The sequence below is a fragment of the Buteo buteo genome, chromosome 6 (assembly GCF_964188355.1).
Source record: "Buteo buteo chromosome 6, bButBut1.hap1.1, whole genome shotgun sequence".
In the NCBI taxonomy this organism is placed as follows: domain Eukaryota; kingdom Metazoa; phylum Chordata; class Aves; order Accipitriformes; family Accipitridae; genus Buteo; species Buteo buteo.
This window is the reverse complement of record NC_134176.1, coordinates 14,466,116-14,482,697: the sequence shown is the minus strand read 5'-3', so window position 1 is coordinate 14,482,697 and position 16,582 is coordinate 14,466,116. Positions and strand designations below refer to the sequence as shown.

At 49.3% G+C, this 16,582-nt stretch overlaps 1 protein-coding gene across 1 annotated transcript; it reads left to right on the top strand.

Moving 5' to 3' along the window:
- The first annotated feature begins 3,372 nt into the window (after nucleotides 1-3,372).
- On the top strand, nucleotides 3,373-13,918 carry LOC142032366 (extracellular tyrosine-protein kinase PKDCC-like). The gene is given in 11 exon segments (XM_075031001.1): nucleotides 3,373-3,391; nucleotides 4,400-4,475; nucleotides 4,477-4,520; nucleotides 4,523-4,660; nucleotides 4,693-5,339; nucleotides 5,522-5,644; nucleotides 7,764-8,035; nucleotides 9,174-9,253; nucleotides 9,345-9,449; nucleotides 10,967-11,143; nucleotides 12,555-13,918. Coding segments are annotated over 11 exon segments (1,785 nt in total). The 3' UTR covers nucleotides 12,659-13,918.
- The last annotated feature ends 2,664 nt before the right edge of the window (nucleotides 13,919-16,582 follow it).

Below are 16,582 nucleotides of genomic sequence, written 5' to 3'. Positions count from 1 at the left end.
CCCCAAAGGTGAGGGCACCGGTGGTGACACTCATTCCCAAGAGTCCTTATTAGAGGTGTCTAAGTCTTCCTCCTGTTCTGACGGATGGCTGCTGCAGGTTTCTTTAATACCCCTCCCAGACCTATAAACTCTTTGCCTCCCTCTTCTGGATTGATGCCCAGGTCTTTCATGTATGTGCTCAGAGTCAGGAGTTCCCCCCTGCCGGATTTCTCCCCAGGTTTTTTATGCTAACCCAAGAGCTTGATCTTGCCCCTTTTAGATCAGCGTCATAGACAAGAAACAGGGAAAATGCTGCTGCGCTCTTGGGTCAGGAGAGAACCACTTAGTCGAAATACACCCAGAGGAGCCTCTTGACTTTCAGAGGAAGGCAAATTCCTTCACCGCTGGCATGGGAGAAGGGGATGCTTTCTCACCCCAGCTAGTCTGGGGCACAGGAGACTCCCAATTTTGCATCTACACCTCATGTACAGACTCACCTACATTTCCAAGGAGGAGCCCAGCTAGCAGTGCCGGCAGGGAAGTGGGGAAAATAATCACAATTTTGCATGAGAGGAATCTCCTCCTAGCCCTTGCAGGAAGCCAGGAGAAGCTCAGAAGCACAGGATTCAATCGCAGTCATTGCAATTATAGCACAGCCTGATAACTTCTGAAAAGCGGACAGCCTTCTGCTCCATCTGTAGCCTCTGGGAGAATGAATGTAGGTAAGAAAGCATAAGATACTGTCCTGTATTGCTGGAGCCAGGTATGCAGAGCAGGAACTGGGATATTTCATTCCCTTTCAGGCTCATCTATCTAGCCATGGCCAGCTCCTAGTTGCTTTCTTTAACCACAGCAGCTTTAGAGTGCTGTGCTAGGGGTGTGCAGTACATCTAATCACTGTATCTTCAGAAAACCTGGTGCTCCTAGGACATGGTGGGCCTAGTGCAAGCACACAGGTTAACCATAGATGCATTTGCACTCGATCTGGTTATACGATGAGAGCTGCAACAGGAGACCTTCCCTGAATCTAACAACATCTGCTATTGAGACAAGACAATCACAAAGCAGGTGTCCAGAACACATACCCAACCCATCTCCTCCACACAGCGCTCACATGCCAGCAAAGGCAATAAAGTCAGGCAGAAACTTCCTTCTGCTGCGTGACAAGGGAGGGATGGGATGGGATGGGATGGGATGGGTCTGGCAGGGCTGTTGTGTCTCCTGTCAATTTCCCCCCCAAATTACAACATCTTGTGTTCTCCTGGACTTAAAAGAAGCACTTTCAGAGGAGGAATAACATTTCCTCGCTGAGGCAGTGTGCCTGCTCTTCTTCATTCATTCAGTGGTATTGGAGACAAGGGAGGCACCAGTGGGGTGGGGGAACTGCCTCCGTGGGACACTACAATCCTGCCAGCATCTCAGTAGGATCATTTTAAAGTTTCTCCATCTTCTTGCCCATGCCAATGCTTTGGTCTGCTCTGCAGGAGTCCTGATGACATTATTTGTAATTAAACACTGCCTGTCTGTTTTGTGATAAGGTTTTGAGGCTGCACCTGGATGACACTGAAGTCGAAGGGGGGCCCTTTACTCTGTTTTACTCCCTGTGAGCTCTGTTTCTTGCTGTAGACTCAGCCCCTCAGCTGCCGGTACTGCGAGTCAGGGAGGTTCCGAAAGTGGAAAATAAAATGATGTAAAGAGGTCAAAGCTAGCAAGCTCAGAAAAGTTTTTACAATGCCTTCCCTTCTCGTGTAAGACCTCCGTGTGAAATGTTTGGTGGCAAGCCCTGCCCTGCTCACCGTGCCCACGTGTGCCCGTGCACAGGTCCATGCGAGGTAGCGAGTGAATCAGTAGTGATGGGTGTTTAATGAGATGGGAAGTACTGACTTGGGTATTTCCCATTCAAGCCCTGAAGTGTCTCCTGGCCTTGTCTAGCTCCACTATCTCAGCAGGCTCTGGAGTGGACTGGTCAAAGCTATCATCCGCCTTCCACTGTGGTGAGCACCTCAATTTCTGCCTGATGGGAGTTTGCTCTCTCTACATTTGGCACTTCTTTGCTCGCTCCCAGGGCCTACAACAGACACGAGCTCTGCTCTGAACTTCTCCAATGGTTTTTGCACCCTCAGAACAAAGCATCTTTTGATTCTCCTTCTGGTTCAGCCAGCACAGGCCCCCAATGCTCCTAGGAGCAAGAGAGCACTCAGGAGCAGGACCTCCCCCTCTTCTCAAGGACTGGTACTGTTTCCCCTTCTCACTTCAAAACACTTAGGTGACATCTATATTAATGAAGGAAATATGCCCCAGACTTTTCCCTGGCACTGAGGTGGACTGGTACAGAACAGCTGTGTCTATTGAGTTCTCTCATCCTTCAAAATGTGGTGATCATGTGCAACCTGTGTATCAGGAACAGTCTTTGGCACATCTTGACTCCCAGATAGTACCAGGAATTGTCAGGAGAGTGCTAGTGCCAGGGGCTGCTCTAATGGGGGAGATGAAGTGCCAGTGCCTAGGAACATAGCTGGCATCTCAACTTTTCCAGCCTGTACTAGTCTGAAGACTGTCTGTCTTTAGACCCAGCCTGTACTGGTGGGCTTGCCCTGCTAGCAGGCTGTTTTGCTCTAATACTGAACTCCTGCCTATCCTCCTTCCTCTTTAGCTCCATGCCCTCCTTCTCTCAGCAATGCTGCTTTCCACACATCCCCTCTCTTCCGCTCTGGATACATCACCACACCGATGTCCACGCTCCATCTGTCCTTCTCCTCTTTGATCCATCTATAGGATTTGCTCCCTATCTATAGTGCCCCCATGCTGAGATCCCAGCTGAGGGTCTTGGACTCTTTACTTCATGCCAGTGTCCTCACTGGACTGGTGCAGGAAAATTTGTTCCTCCAGTACAGACCCATTGTAAAAATACTAAAGAACTGCTTCCTTCTTTTCAAATGGACTTTATTTAATTAAGCCTCACTCTTGCCCTGTTTCCTCAGAAGATCACAGCACTGTAAGCTATAAGCAGACACTGGAGCATCTCCAGTGCCTGAGGCACCAGCGGCATCCAGTGAGAGGTGATGCTGGATCCACCCTGAGGATCCTAGCAGGGGATACTGGTGCCAAGCACCAGGGAAGACCCGAGTTCTGTGGGGTCTTTTCAGCTTTTCTGGTAAGGGTTGATCCTTGTCTCCCTCACCCTCACCTTCCATCTCTTCCCCCGTTACCTCCTCTCCCCTCTCTTGTTTGCACAAACCCTCCAAGGAACTAAAGGACACCCAAATGACCAGGCACTCCTCTGCTACATCCTTGCTGCAGCGCTTTGCTGTGTTTCCCATTCAAGGTGTCGGCTCTGCCAAGCGAGGCCACCTCTTGCGCCTTTGTCTGCAAGAAGCCTTGCACAGCGGAGCCATGATCTTGGCAGGAATCCGTAAGTGCTACTATAAAGCAAATAAATAATCAATCATTATTATTTTAATGTATCTGCGAGTCTTCTCTAATAGGTCTTGATATTATTATGGTGCTGAGGACAGGCTGAAATTAGATAATACTACACTCAGCTGGCATCTGTTCCCTCGGAAACACAGGTAAAAATGCATTTAATAGCTCTCCAGTGACAATGAATATTCATTAATATGACACGGATGTATACTTGGTTTGAAAATAAGGACAGTAATTAAAGAGCTATTAAGGTTAAAAAGCAACAAAGGAAATTCAGCTACCGAAAGAGCTGTTCTGGGATCAGCCTGTAACCTATACGTCCATGGTCTCTCGGGCTGGTTATGCCATCGAAGATACTACGGCAGAAACTGAAGCAAACCAGGCGGAGAGGCAGACCGTTACTTTAATTTCTAACCCAGCAGCATAAAGGTAAATAGAAAAGTTGAATCAACCCATTGGGCTGGTGTTTCAGGCCACTCGGCGAGGTTAACTGTGTATCGCCTAAATTTGAAGCAGATAATCCGCACCTGCCTTTGCCCTAAGCTAACCCGCCGGACTTTCCGCACAGCGGCGCCCGGTGCAGACACGGGTAGGAGTCGGGTGAGAGGGCCGAGGCAGGCACCAGGCACCCCGGCCCGCTGCCTCGCACCCACCTGGGCACCGCTTGGCTGGGCAGGTACGCGTGTGGCAGAAAGCAGCCCTGAGCCGGCCGTGTGTCACCAGGCTGATGGATTTCCTCACGGATAAACGGTAAAGTTGCGTTTGCTGCCCGGATGGGCTGGTTTTGGTGGAGGAGGGTTTTGGTGAGGTTTGTTTCTGGAAACAATTACAATTCCGTGCTTTAGCCAGTGTATCGCTGCTCCAGCCTAATAGCCTTCTAGTAAGAGAGACTGCCAGCGTTTGCTTTTCTGAGAAAGCTAACCTGGGACTTTTCGAAGGCACGGCAACGGGGCACCTCGGTTCTGACCAATTCCAATCCCCCGGCTGCGTCCCGCAGCGACTTCGGCAGGGCTGACGAAGCCGACGCCCGTGAAATCGGCGTGTTTTGCTATAAACGGCCTCCGTCGGAGGGGGCGGGAGGTGCGGGGCTGCACCGCTCACTCCCGGCGGCTCCGATTCCCAGCCGGGCCCCCTCCCCCAGAGCCGCTTCGGCTCCGCCGCCGCCACCTCCGCTCCCCGGGCGCTCGGCGGTGCCGCCGCTGCCCCGTGCTCCCGCCGGCCCCCCTCGGGAAGCGGCACCCCCGCGGGGCCGGGCCGGGCCGGGCCGGGCCGGGGGGGGCCGGCGGGGGTGGGGGCTCCCGGCGCCGCCCGCCCCGCCCCCTCGGCGGCGCTCGCCTTCCCCGCCGCGGCGGAGCGCGGGCGGCAGAGCGGCCGGAGCCCGCGGCGGCGCAGCCCCGCTCCCCATGGCGGCGGCGGCGGCGGCGGCGGCGGGGCGGGCGCGGCGGGGCGCCCGGTTGAGCGCGGCGGCGCTGCTGCTGGCGCTGCCGGCCCTGGCGCTGCTGGCGCTGCCGGCCGGCCGCGGCGGCGGCAGCAGCAGCAGCGGCAGCGACGAGGGGCAGCCGGGCTCGCCGCCGCCGTTCGCGCTGCCGCCGGGCTTGCGGGAGGAGCTGCGGCAGAGGCGGCGCGACCTGCGGCGCCTGGCGGCGGCGGGCGGCGGGGAGGAGGAGGCGGCGGCGGCGGGCGGGCTGGGCTGCGGCGACCTGAGCCTGGCGACGGGCGTCAGCGTGCTGGGCTGGGGCTTCACCAAGGTGGTGGCGCGGGCGGCGCTGGCGGGCGGCGGCGCCGTGGCCCTCAAGTCGGTGCACGGGGCGGGCCGGGAGGTGCGGCAGTGCGTGCTGCGGTACGGGGCGCCGGCGGGCTGCCGCCGCCTGGCCGCCTACAAGCTGCTGAAGGAGGTGACGCTGCTGCGGCGCCTGCGGCATCCCGGCATCGTCCAGGTACGGCGGGGCGCGCCGGAGCCGGGGCGGGGGGGGGGGGGTGCGCGGTGTGCTCCCTCGGCACGGAAGCTTGGGGGTCGGTGCCGGGGCTGAGGCGATCGCCCCGCGTTGCCCCCCCCCCGCCCCGCCCGGACCCGCGGGCGGCGGCGTCGCTCTGAGAATCGCTCCTTCCCTCCCGGCAGCTGCACGGTCAATGCTACGATAATAGCGGAGATCCTGAAATACGGGTCACGGCTATGCTGGAGCTGGGATCCCCGCTGGAGATGATTCAGCTTCTGCAGACCCCGTGGGAGGAGAGATTTAAAGTAAGGAAACAAAACAAAGGGAGTTTCGCCGGTCGCTTTTAGACCGCAGGCTGGGTAAATGCGAAAAGCCCCTGGTGGCTGCTGGGCCAAACGGGATTGTCGTGCTGGCTGACACCCTGCTTGCTCCCGCAAGTTGTCCTTAAATCGTTTTGCTTTCGCTCCTTTTAAATCACGTTAAAATAGCCCCAGCCTGGCGTCTCGCAGTTCTATTCCTTCTCTCTAGAGCGACGTTAAAAGAGCTGCATCTGGGAGGAAATGGACACAAAACCTTGCTCAGGGCTGGGCTGGTGTTTAATACCCAGCATTACACTATGCTGCCGGTTTTCCTTCTATATTCCCCCACTGCACCGAGGGGCTTTTGTAGCGAGGCCCCTCAGCAGGCTGGGACTGACTCGGGAAAGCCACCTCGCCGCGCTACGAGCCTCTCGTTTTCTGCGTGTTACCTGTTCTAGGCAGCAAGCTGAGCAGCCTGTCTGTCACCACGTGTTTGTATGGTGTTCCTCATCTTAGCCCTTTAGGTATTACTGTAGTACAAACACTACTAAATTGCTTTCCTCCTGCTGTAGGTGCGAGAATCACATCCCTGTTAGTGAGATCTGCCTTGTCTCCTAAGCATCCCCCATAGGGACTCTTAAGCTCCCCAGGAACATAAATGACTTGCAACATGGCACTTATTTTGGTTATAGCTTGTATTACAGTTTGCCTCGAGGTCTCAGCTGGGGGTTCGCTACTACTTGTTTGGTTCCCAGGAGGAAAGAGAGCATCAAGTAGAAGCATGGGTGCCTTAATGTCAATGAGAAATGCTTTGGGAAAAATAAAAACACAACAGCAGTCCCAAAATAAAATCCCTGCCTGCATGCGGTCCTTAATGTTAAAGAGGAGCCTTGCCATCCGAGCCAGAGGGGGAGCGTGGCAACTGTGCTTGCTCAGCTGTGGGACGTGAAGCTGGGATTCTTACGATTGCTTCACTAATCAAGTTAAAATAGCATCAGAGCTTCCAGAGTCATTTCTCTTGGCCTGTGGAGTTCCACTTCTGCTTACAGACTATTTCATACCGGCTTCTGCGTAGCTTTCCCAGCACCTCGTCTTCTCAAATGTGCCAAAGCCTCCTGTAGAGCTAGAAACCCATGATGCTGGATTAGCTGGTGGTGAGGTCTGGTGTGGTGGCATTAAGGTTTTAATAATCTTTTGACAGATGAAGACACTAATTCAGAATTTACACTGGTACTGTCTGGTCCTGTTTCCTAATTAGGGCGTCTAAACGGATGGGATTCCCCTCTGATGAGCCACATCAGATACCAGCGATTCTGCGAGCTGTTCCAAGTGAACAAACCCTCGCGCCTGCACAGATCGCTATCGGAGGCAGCGAGGGGTGGTGCGGGTCTGCCTGGCACACCTGGCTGATGATCCAGTTTGATGCCAGGGCTCCTGATAGGGAATGAAAGCTGCTGCAAAAAGCTACCTGAAAAAAGTGCTGGCGCAGCATAAATGTGCTCTTCTAGCTCTAGTTTGTTCAAAAAATTGTTTACCGAGCTTTCTGCTGGATCAGGTATTGTCTGACCTTTCCCTGCTGCCCGAAAGTTGACATAAAAGCAGAAAAGCTGGCAATAAATACATTGCATGCTTTGGCTAAGTCTTCAGAAGCACGATTGTGTGCCCAAATTCATACTGCTGAGTGATGCAGCAAGGCATGGATCTGGTATTAATGACCATGGAGTCTCAGTCCGTGTGGAGCAGCACGGGGGAAGGGAGGGGAATGTATTAATTCTATGCCAGAGTGGGAAAAAACCCCTTCTGATTTCAGCTAGCAAATCAATATAGCTCCTGAAACATGAAGGCTGCTATTGTTTTCCTCACAGCTTTCTCATCTAGTTCCTCTAACTGCAAATGTCTCTTTTTTATATGCACGTTTTTAAAAAAATGTTGCTAAACTACTTACCAGTCAAATCCTGTGGCAACGTTGATAATAAATTTTGTAGCGTACATGTAATTACCTTTTAAGTACTGTATGCTTTTTTTTCCTTTAATTTCATTGAATGCCCTCTCCTTTGTTCTACTTCCAATTTAATAGCTGTTTTTCATCTGTTTTTCCCATGCATATTCATCTTCTCTTTCTCAGATTTGCCTGAGTCTTGTGAAACTGCTGTTTTACTTGGCACATTCCCCTCTGGGTTCAATAGTCCTCTTGGATTTCCAGCCGAGGCAGTTTGTTATGGTGGATGGAAACCTAAAAGTGACAGACATGGATGATGCCAGCACTGAGGAACTGTCATGCAAGGAAGATAAAGACTGCACACTCGACTTCCCTACAAAAAGCTTCCCTCTCAAATGCTCTGCGGTTGGGAAATGTGAAGGAATAAATGAAAAGAAGAATCTTTTCAATGCATATCGGTATGTCCAGTGAGACTGGGGGAAAAATCTGGGGTGGTTGAGCTCACACACTGCCACGTAGCCTCTAGCATCTTGCGTTTCTTCCATGCAGTGATTCCTCCTCACCTCTGTCAAAGGGTAGTTAAGGATCGCTTTGAAGCAAGTTTATTTTCCTTCTAAGGCAGGAAAGTAGCGTATTTGTTGTCTGGTGAGAATGAAGGCATCTTTCTTCTGCTGCTCCCTTTCCCCAGCGCCCTCTAGAAACTCGCCCCAAAGGTTGCACCTGTGAATTTATTGTTTGCCAAACAAGCCCTGGCACTTGACCTCCATGCGCTGCATTTGCTGAAAGCAGTGGCTGCACGGGCTACCTGCCAAAGCCCACCAGCTTTGAGCCCCCGTTGTTGGGAAGAGGCTGGCTAACTCTGCCCTTGAACTCCGAGTCTCCTTATGGAGACTATGGGCACCTATGGAAGAGCGATGAAACAGGTAACGGGCAAGGGGCCGAGACTGCTGCAGCACTTTGTGTGGCCCACCAGCTGAAAGCACGATGGCTTCCACTCACCGTCGATGCTTAGCAGGTCATGTACAGGTGGAGGTCTTGGCAGCTGGCCGTTTACACAGAAGGACTTAGTAAGGGAGCCTGAATTTGCAGGACTCGGTGTGAAAGGGCAAATCCCTGCATAGATTATTGCAGCCTTGCAATAACACACTTGTCTCTTGTAGAACAGGAATCTTCTAGAAGGTTCAGGGAATGAGTAGTCCTGCCTTTCCAGGGCTAATAAGAATGCCAAACTTTTTCAGGGCAAGGGAAAGGTCTTGCATGAGTCTTCTTTTATATAGGTCTTTTTTTGATGGGAAATGCATTGCTTAGAGCACAAAAATAGCCCTGGGGAATGAGGGAAAGCTCCACTGCGTGAAACTTTTGCAAGGTAGATTTCACGCAGCGCTTGGCAGCGTGCTGTACTGCAAGGACGAGGCTTTCAGCCCAACTCACAGGAGCAGTCTGTGAGATGCCAATGAAGTGTTCAAATGTAACTTAATAACCAAAGCAGACTTACTAGTTCATATGGATAATCGAGTCACGGGAAAATGTGGACAGCTTAAATCACTAGGGAAATTAAGCAACTGTATTCTAATCAGTCTGTGGGATTTTTTGCAGGTATTTTTTCACCTATCTTTTGCCACACTCTGCACCACCAGCTTTGCGGCCCTTTTTGGGCGATATTCTGAATGCAACAGGTACCAGCTAATAGTCATAAACCTCATTAGAAGTCTCTAAATGGTATTGCATGGAATTACTTACCTTTGTCATCTTTTTCTTTAAATGTAGGTGATTTACGATATGGAATAAATGAAACCCTGAAAGCTTTTGAAAAGGTTTTACATCTGTACAAGTCTGGGCTCTATCTGCAGAAAAGACCTCTTCTCTTAAAAGGTATGTGATTTTGAATGCTTTAAGTAACGTAACTACTGAGGGAGCGAAGAACTTGGTAACTGGTCAAATTCTGATCTCCCATATGTTCAGGCAGTGTATAGTCACTAGGAAAAGCACCAGAAGTATCTTTTTTTGAGCAGCCTTTTGTTTTTTCATGGGAGCTATGCATGATTGCATTGTTTTGCAAAGTAAATGCAGTGCAGGCAATCTGGCCTACGTATGGACATATGTTTGCACTGCTTCTAAGTACTCTCCTCATAATGTGCATCAGAGTTTTCAGTGAATATAGTTGGGATAGCTTAAGCAACTAGACCAGAGCAGCAAACTGAGTTTCTCCTGTCTCTCTTCGGGGTCATCTTTTCCTAGGGACCTATAGGCCAGTTTCCTGGGCTGATATTGAACCGTCCCATTTCACTTGGTGGCTTCTGACTGTTGAGCACAGGTTATTATGGGAACGTACAGTGGGGAGGTGACAACACCAAAATGAGTGTGGCAGAGTAGCTGGGGCCTTGGTGCCTTCTAAATTTATTTTTCCTGAAGACCATCCTATTGGACCTCTGGATGGATAAATGAGCCTTTATAAGGTGCATTCCGCTGAAAAGGACCCATTTGCTGGTAGAGATGAGGCTAATCAAGAGGCGGCTTCAAAAGTCCAGTGGTTACTGAAGCTTACATTTTCCTGAGCGTCCACTTGAGATGGTGGGGTGGTGACGGTGGCTTGTGGAAGGAAATCTCTTTACATGTGAAAGAACTGGAATTTGCACTGTTATAAACAAAGATATCCAGTCATTTGCACTGAAGGTCCAGCAGCTTTAATAGGAATTACTAGTATTTTCCAACAACACCTGCCTGTTGGCTTTGCAACTGGCCCAGCAGCAATGTGCCAAAACGATCACCATCCTAGAGGTGTGGGAAGGTGGGGAGAGACTCTTTGCAGTCAGTGAACAATAGCCTGAACATCGCCTGCTCAGGCTTGTCAGGTCTTTTGTATCCCACTGGAGGAGGATCTGGCCTCCCTTTCCCCCACTGGGGTTCCTGAATCTCCTGTACCTGTGGGCGACACCATGGTGGCTGGGTCAGCGCCTGCCACGCGTAGCTCGGTGCTGGATCTGTGATGAGCTCGTTCTGCCTTTGGGGCTGAGGTGTAGGAGAGGCTGTTGTGAGGCTGGCTTCTCTGGAGAAGAAGTGGAAGGTCTGTGGGTCTGTACAGCAGTCTGTCCTTGTCACCCACCCCTGCCATCGCTCTCCTGTCCCTTCACCCTTGAGAACTCTGCCCCCTCTCTTATATCCTTGGGGCAATTGCTGTCCAGTGCTCCATAATGGAACCAAAAGTCAGGATTTGGGTTTCTTATAACTTTGCAGCTCCACCCACTCCATCTAAGCAGGTCAGTTCAATCTATCACTATCGCATTTCCTTTAAGAGTTTCACTGAAGTGCAACATACTAAGTGTGTAGTGTAACTGGTCTCTGAAAGTGCACTTAAAAAGTTTCCCTAAACACCCTCCTTCTGTTCCCAGATTACATCTCCCTAAAGGGCTTCCGAACAGTGGAAGGTGAAGACTACAAGTGCTGGCCCTCCTACAGCCACTTGGGATGCCTGCTCTCTGTGCATGGCGCCGAGGAAGCCGCCGCAATTTGTAACTCCCAATCGCAGTGTCAGAGTTTTATCGTCACCCAGCGGAGGACGTGGACAGGTGAGCTTGGGCGGCTGCGATGGGACACTGCCGTGTCGAGCCCCCGCTTCCTCAGGCGCGAGTGGGGACGATGCTGCTGCCCTCCTCCCTAGTGCCTTGATCAAGTCTACGGGTGCGTGTAAAAGCTGCTTTCCTTAGTCAAGATCGGGTGGCTGCCATGGTGGGCATCCAAGGATCCCCTGAGTATTTGTAAAGAGACACAAAAGAAATTATATTCTCCTGTGCCTTCTTTCCTCTACAAATTTTGTACTGGACTGCTAGGTGTCGTTAAACAGCTTCTTGTTTCATGCAGAGATGGCTTCGCTTTGGTGTGAGGCTAAACAATTCCTGTGGTATATATGGCTTTCAAAAAGCTGTGGGGTTTTTAGAGATGAAAGAAGCTATGGAAAAGAAGGTGGTTACTATTGTTATAATTAAAAGAATCATAGCTTACAAGTTGTTATCCCCTTTATCAAAACTAAAGCCCCAAACCAATGGATTTCCAAAATGTCCCTATAATTAGCTCTGATTATAGCCTCTTACAGTTAGCATGTATTCAGAATTACTATAAATTACCTCATTTAGCTGACACTTCAATCGTGGGCTAAATTGTTCCTTATAAAGTGAAACACCAAATGAGGTAAATGAGTGTTTTCAGCAGTGGTGCTGAAGAATCACATCTTGTCGGCTCACATGACATTTAAAAAAAAAAACCCAAAACCAAACTACCATACGCACAGCTTTTCCATGGATTCATGTGCAATTGGCATGTGGCTAACTAGTGACATAAGAGCGCTTACACGGATGCAACATAAATCTCTTTGAGCCGGTTTCACACCAACAGTGGATTGTGTGAGTTGTGCCTAACGCATCACATCTGGCTTCCTTACGGGACGGCTGTTAGTTGCTGAGTTTCGTGCCTGGCTGGAAGGAACCCCACTTAAAACAGCAGTGGGGATGCAGAAGAAGCACACAGGACAGAAGACCTTTTCTGCAACACCTAGCTCAGATGCTGATCCTTGCCATCCTGCACCGTGCCTGTGGTCTGTTAAGGTTTCCTTCCTGACATTTTTCTTCCTCAGATTTTTACAGGTTGTCTTTGCAGCCAAAGTTGCCGAATGTGTGTGGCTGAAATGCCGAGTGCCTAACTTTGCCAGCTGGATTAATGAGAGCTGTGTGAACGTGCTAGTCCCTCTTAGGGCAGCTCTGTATAGCAAAGCAAGACGTAAAAGCCTCTGGGGCTCGATTGTGCATTCCTTGTGCACACTCAGTGAGCATCTGGAGTTTACTGGGAGTGTAAAACACTTCTATGGCAGGGTGGAGTGACCCTCTGCTGAGCAAGCAGTGTATTCCTGTGTCTTTTGCAATAAATAGCATGGGTCAAGGTGAACTTATCTCCTCTATTAAACTTGCATTTTTATTTCCTTTCCAGGACGCCCACTCGCCTCGTTTCAGAGTAGCCTGACTGATTTAATACCAGATGCTAACGCTGTAGTCTATATTAAACGATCGACTTCCTCAGGGGAAAGACTTTAAAGACAAAGAGATCACATAAAATGATCCTGGGAGGAACAAACCACGGGGGAGAATTTCATCTGCTGAAAAGAATGGCATACTTTATTTTGCTTTGGGATGGGATCTTCCTGCCAGCTCAGATAGAGTCAAATGCTGCTGTCTCCTTGATCAAAGCTCAGATTTCTTACTGCAACCCCGCTAGCTTCTTTATCTGTTTCCACACTGCTGTTACGCATAAAGGCTCCCAGTTTTAGTCAAATGGTGCTAGACTGTGCAATACCTAGCCTTGCTGCTTTGGTAAACTGCTTGTCAGCCAAGAAATAGAAATAGCTGCAAGGGATCCGGCTTGGGTAGGCTTAGTTCAGTCACCTCCAAAAACCTATGGATAACACACCTTGGAGAAGGCAATGGCTCCTTCTGCAGCTGCTGGCCAGGATTTCGTACCACTGCAAATGTAAAGGACTGGATTTCAGCTATGGGGCCAAAGTTGCAGGACTGGGATCTGTAACCAGATGTTGGTGATGGGGGTGGTCTTCCAAGGAGGGTCCTGATTCAGTTCCTTCAAGGGCAGGGGAGGGAGGTGGTGTATAGGTCAACTCTGGAACCAAATGTCTGCATGTTTGGATGCAGGATTTGGCTTTGACCCTATGTGATTTGTAATGTCAGCTCCCATGTATCAACCTTGAAGGTTTTTCTCTGTTACTTTCCATGAAAGAGCGAGACATTCAAATTATTTATGTGTAAGGCGTGACTCTGTATGATAAAGAATGACTATGTTTATTCTAAGCATACTGTGAAAACTTTTTCTCTTTAATTGTCTAAGTCTTTACTGCAACCCAATGAACAAATGGAAGTGTTTCCCACCTTCAGCTCACCTAGCATCATTACCTGCTCCTGAGGACAACCTGTGAGTGGTCTAAGCAGTGTATGAATGTGCCCGAGCCCCTTGGACCCTTAGGTCTTTGTTGTGGTTTAACCTCAGCCAGCAACTAAGCACCACGCAGCTGCTCGCTCACTCCCCCCACCCCCCCCAGTGGGATGGGGGAGAGAATTAAAAAAAAAGAAAAAGTAAAACTCATGGGCTGAGATAAAGCAGTTTAATAGGACAGAAAGGAAGAAAATAATAATAATGACAATAATAAAATGATAATAATAATAAAAGAATTAGAATAAACAAAACAAGTGATGCACAATGCAATTGCTAACCACTTGCTGACTAACGCCCAATTAGTCCCTGAGCAGCAATCTGCCCCCCCACCCCAGCCAACTCTCCCCAGTTTATATACTGGTCATGACATCACATGGTATGGAATACCCCTTTGGCCAGTTTGGGTCAGCTGTCCTGGCTGTGTCCCCTCCCAACTTGTTGTGCCCCTCCAGCCTTCTTGCTGAAAGGAAGCTGAAAAATCCTTGACTTTAGACTAAACACTACTTAGCAACAACTGAAAACATCAGTGTGTTATCAATGTTCTTCTCATACTGAACCCAAAACACAACACTGTACCAGCTACTAGAAAGAAAGTAACTCTATCCCAGCGGAAACCAGCACAGTTTCCTAGTGCAGGATCGCACCTCTCAGGTCGTTAGTACTCTGTTAACCCACAGCAATGCCATTGCATGGGGGCTTTCTCATGCAGTATAACCCCTGCTGCTTACACTGAGGCTTGGGGACTCTTATAGTGATATCAGTTAATGAGAATTCCTAGTTAGCACAACAAGAAGGCTCTTCTTAGTGATGGCCACACTGCTGCAGGCTTTGTGAAGGCAAGGCTTTTTAAATGGACAGCCACAGACCGCTCTCTCCATTACAGTGGGTCCTGTGGCAGGGGTCCGCTATTGTTTTACGTCAACCCCACTGAGCAGGGCTTCAGGCATCTGCTGTGTGGTGCTTTACATTAGCAAGAGGTAATGAGAGTTTATTCCGTATCTCTCAGCCTCCTGAGATACAAACCAGAAGTACATTCCCCAAAGCAAGGGCAAGGGCCAGCCTGGGGTCATTCCAGAGAGGAAGAAATGGAATGCAAACATTGAAGTGATTCCAGTTTGTGTTAGAAAGATCTTCCCATCTTAAAAATCTCTCCCGGTAAAAAAACGTTGTGTATTTTAGTCATGTGATGCTCCTTTCACATTGCAGGTTTTTCCATCAAGTTTTTATTGTATGATTGCCTGCCAGGCAGTCAGGTCCAGCCCCTCGGCAGATGGTGCAGGGTATGGCAGTGTTGCTTGTGTAAATGTAGGTTCCAGCATCAAACCTGCAGTTAGAGCCTGGGAGCAGAGACCATATCATCGTGCCTTGAAAGTTTTGAGCAGATGGTGCTTAACTAATAATAACAATAATAATACAATAAAAAGGGAAGCCAGGCTTCAAAGAATCCCGGTGCTCAATCTGTTGTTGCCACAACAAGTGGCTTTTGTAGGACATTTAGACCACCCCCTGCAAACGAGCAGGTACATTCTTAGAGCCTGAACCCCCGTGAGCACATTCATCAAGCTGGCACAGACAAATAGCTAGGGCATAGGCATACATTGATGTCCAATTCTGTTCATGTGCTAGAGACTTAGAAGACGCCACAAATATGCTGGTAAACGTGTATGCATGCACTGATTCTCCTCATACCTCTGTGCAGCTCCCCATGGCACATAACACCTGGTGGGCACGCTGGCTTCAGTCTGATTTGGGGTGACAGTGCAGCCCAATGGTGCCTAGCGAATGCTGGGTGAGGGAAAATGTTTTATCAGCCTGCTGCATCTAGAGTTATAGGCTGACATGTGTCTGAGGAAACACAGTCACTGGAAAAAGTGGTTCCCACCCTGCTTTTTCCCAGCTGCTTGCTGTTATCGTCTGCTAAGAAACCTTTTCTAATGGCCATGCCAGTTTAAAAGCATGTAGAATTAATTGTCTACTAGCCTACAGTGAGCAGCTTGTGACTCCTAAGCTTCAGGCAGCTCGTGAGTGGCTCAGGTGCAGCTTCTGTGCCGGGTCTGTGTGGAGCACCCAGGCTGCTCACAGCCTGAAGGAGAGGCTACGGGAGCATCTTCTCCACAGCTTTTGGGCCTGTGTGGCTGTTTTGTAGTGCACTATCTTCATGTCCCATCTCACTCAGTCAGTCTTTATTCATTCTATCCTTTTATTAAATTATAACTGCCTCAAGCAACTTTAGACTTTCAATGCCAGTGAAAATCTCAGTGCACGCCTAAAAACTGTATTTCAGTAACTACGGTATGTACAAAACTTGAATATAAACATTTGCTGCCCTTAAAACTCCCAGTTGCTGGAGTCAATTTGTCTTTGCTATCGCTGATCAGTATTTCAGCCACCATTGTGGAATATGTAACAGAGGAAAGTGCTTGGAAGGAAACAGCAGGGGATCGATTGCAATGGAAACCATGTGTGCTGGAGGAATAATATTTACCTAAATGTGTCTATCACATCTTCCCAAAGGATGCTGCCATTAGGAGAGAATGGATATGAAAATGTTGCCTCCATAGATAAAAGTTAGGAATACCATTTTTTTAAACACAAACTTTAATATTCTTAATTAATTCCATATTGTAGTAACAGAGATAAAGCCACATCCATGAAGGATAATACCATGTACTCCAAAGATATAAACCACAGTTTAATAAATAGCAACAGATGCCGCATGACTCATGTTCAGTATGTTTGCGCAGGCATTTACATGACTGGTGACTTCATGGACGATTGAGGAGCAGAGTGAGGGGGACAGAGCCCAGTAAAGAAAAAGCAACTCCTGGTGCATCAGACAAGGTTCAAATCACAATGAAAGTCACTCCTGTATTCTTACATGACATATTCTATAAACTTCAGTGATGGTCTAAGCAGCACTCAGATAGATAGATGAACTTTCAGGTTAGTTTTGGGAAAAAGCAGGAATTTATTACAGGCAGCTCTAGGGCCAAATCACACATCTGGGTTAACATTAA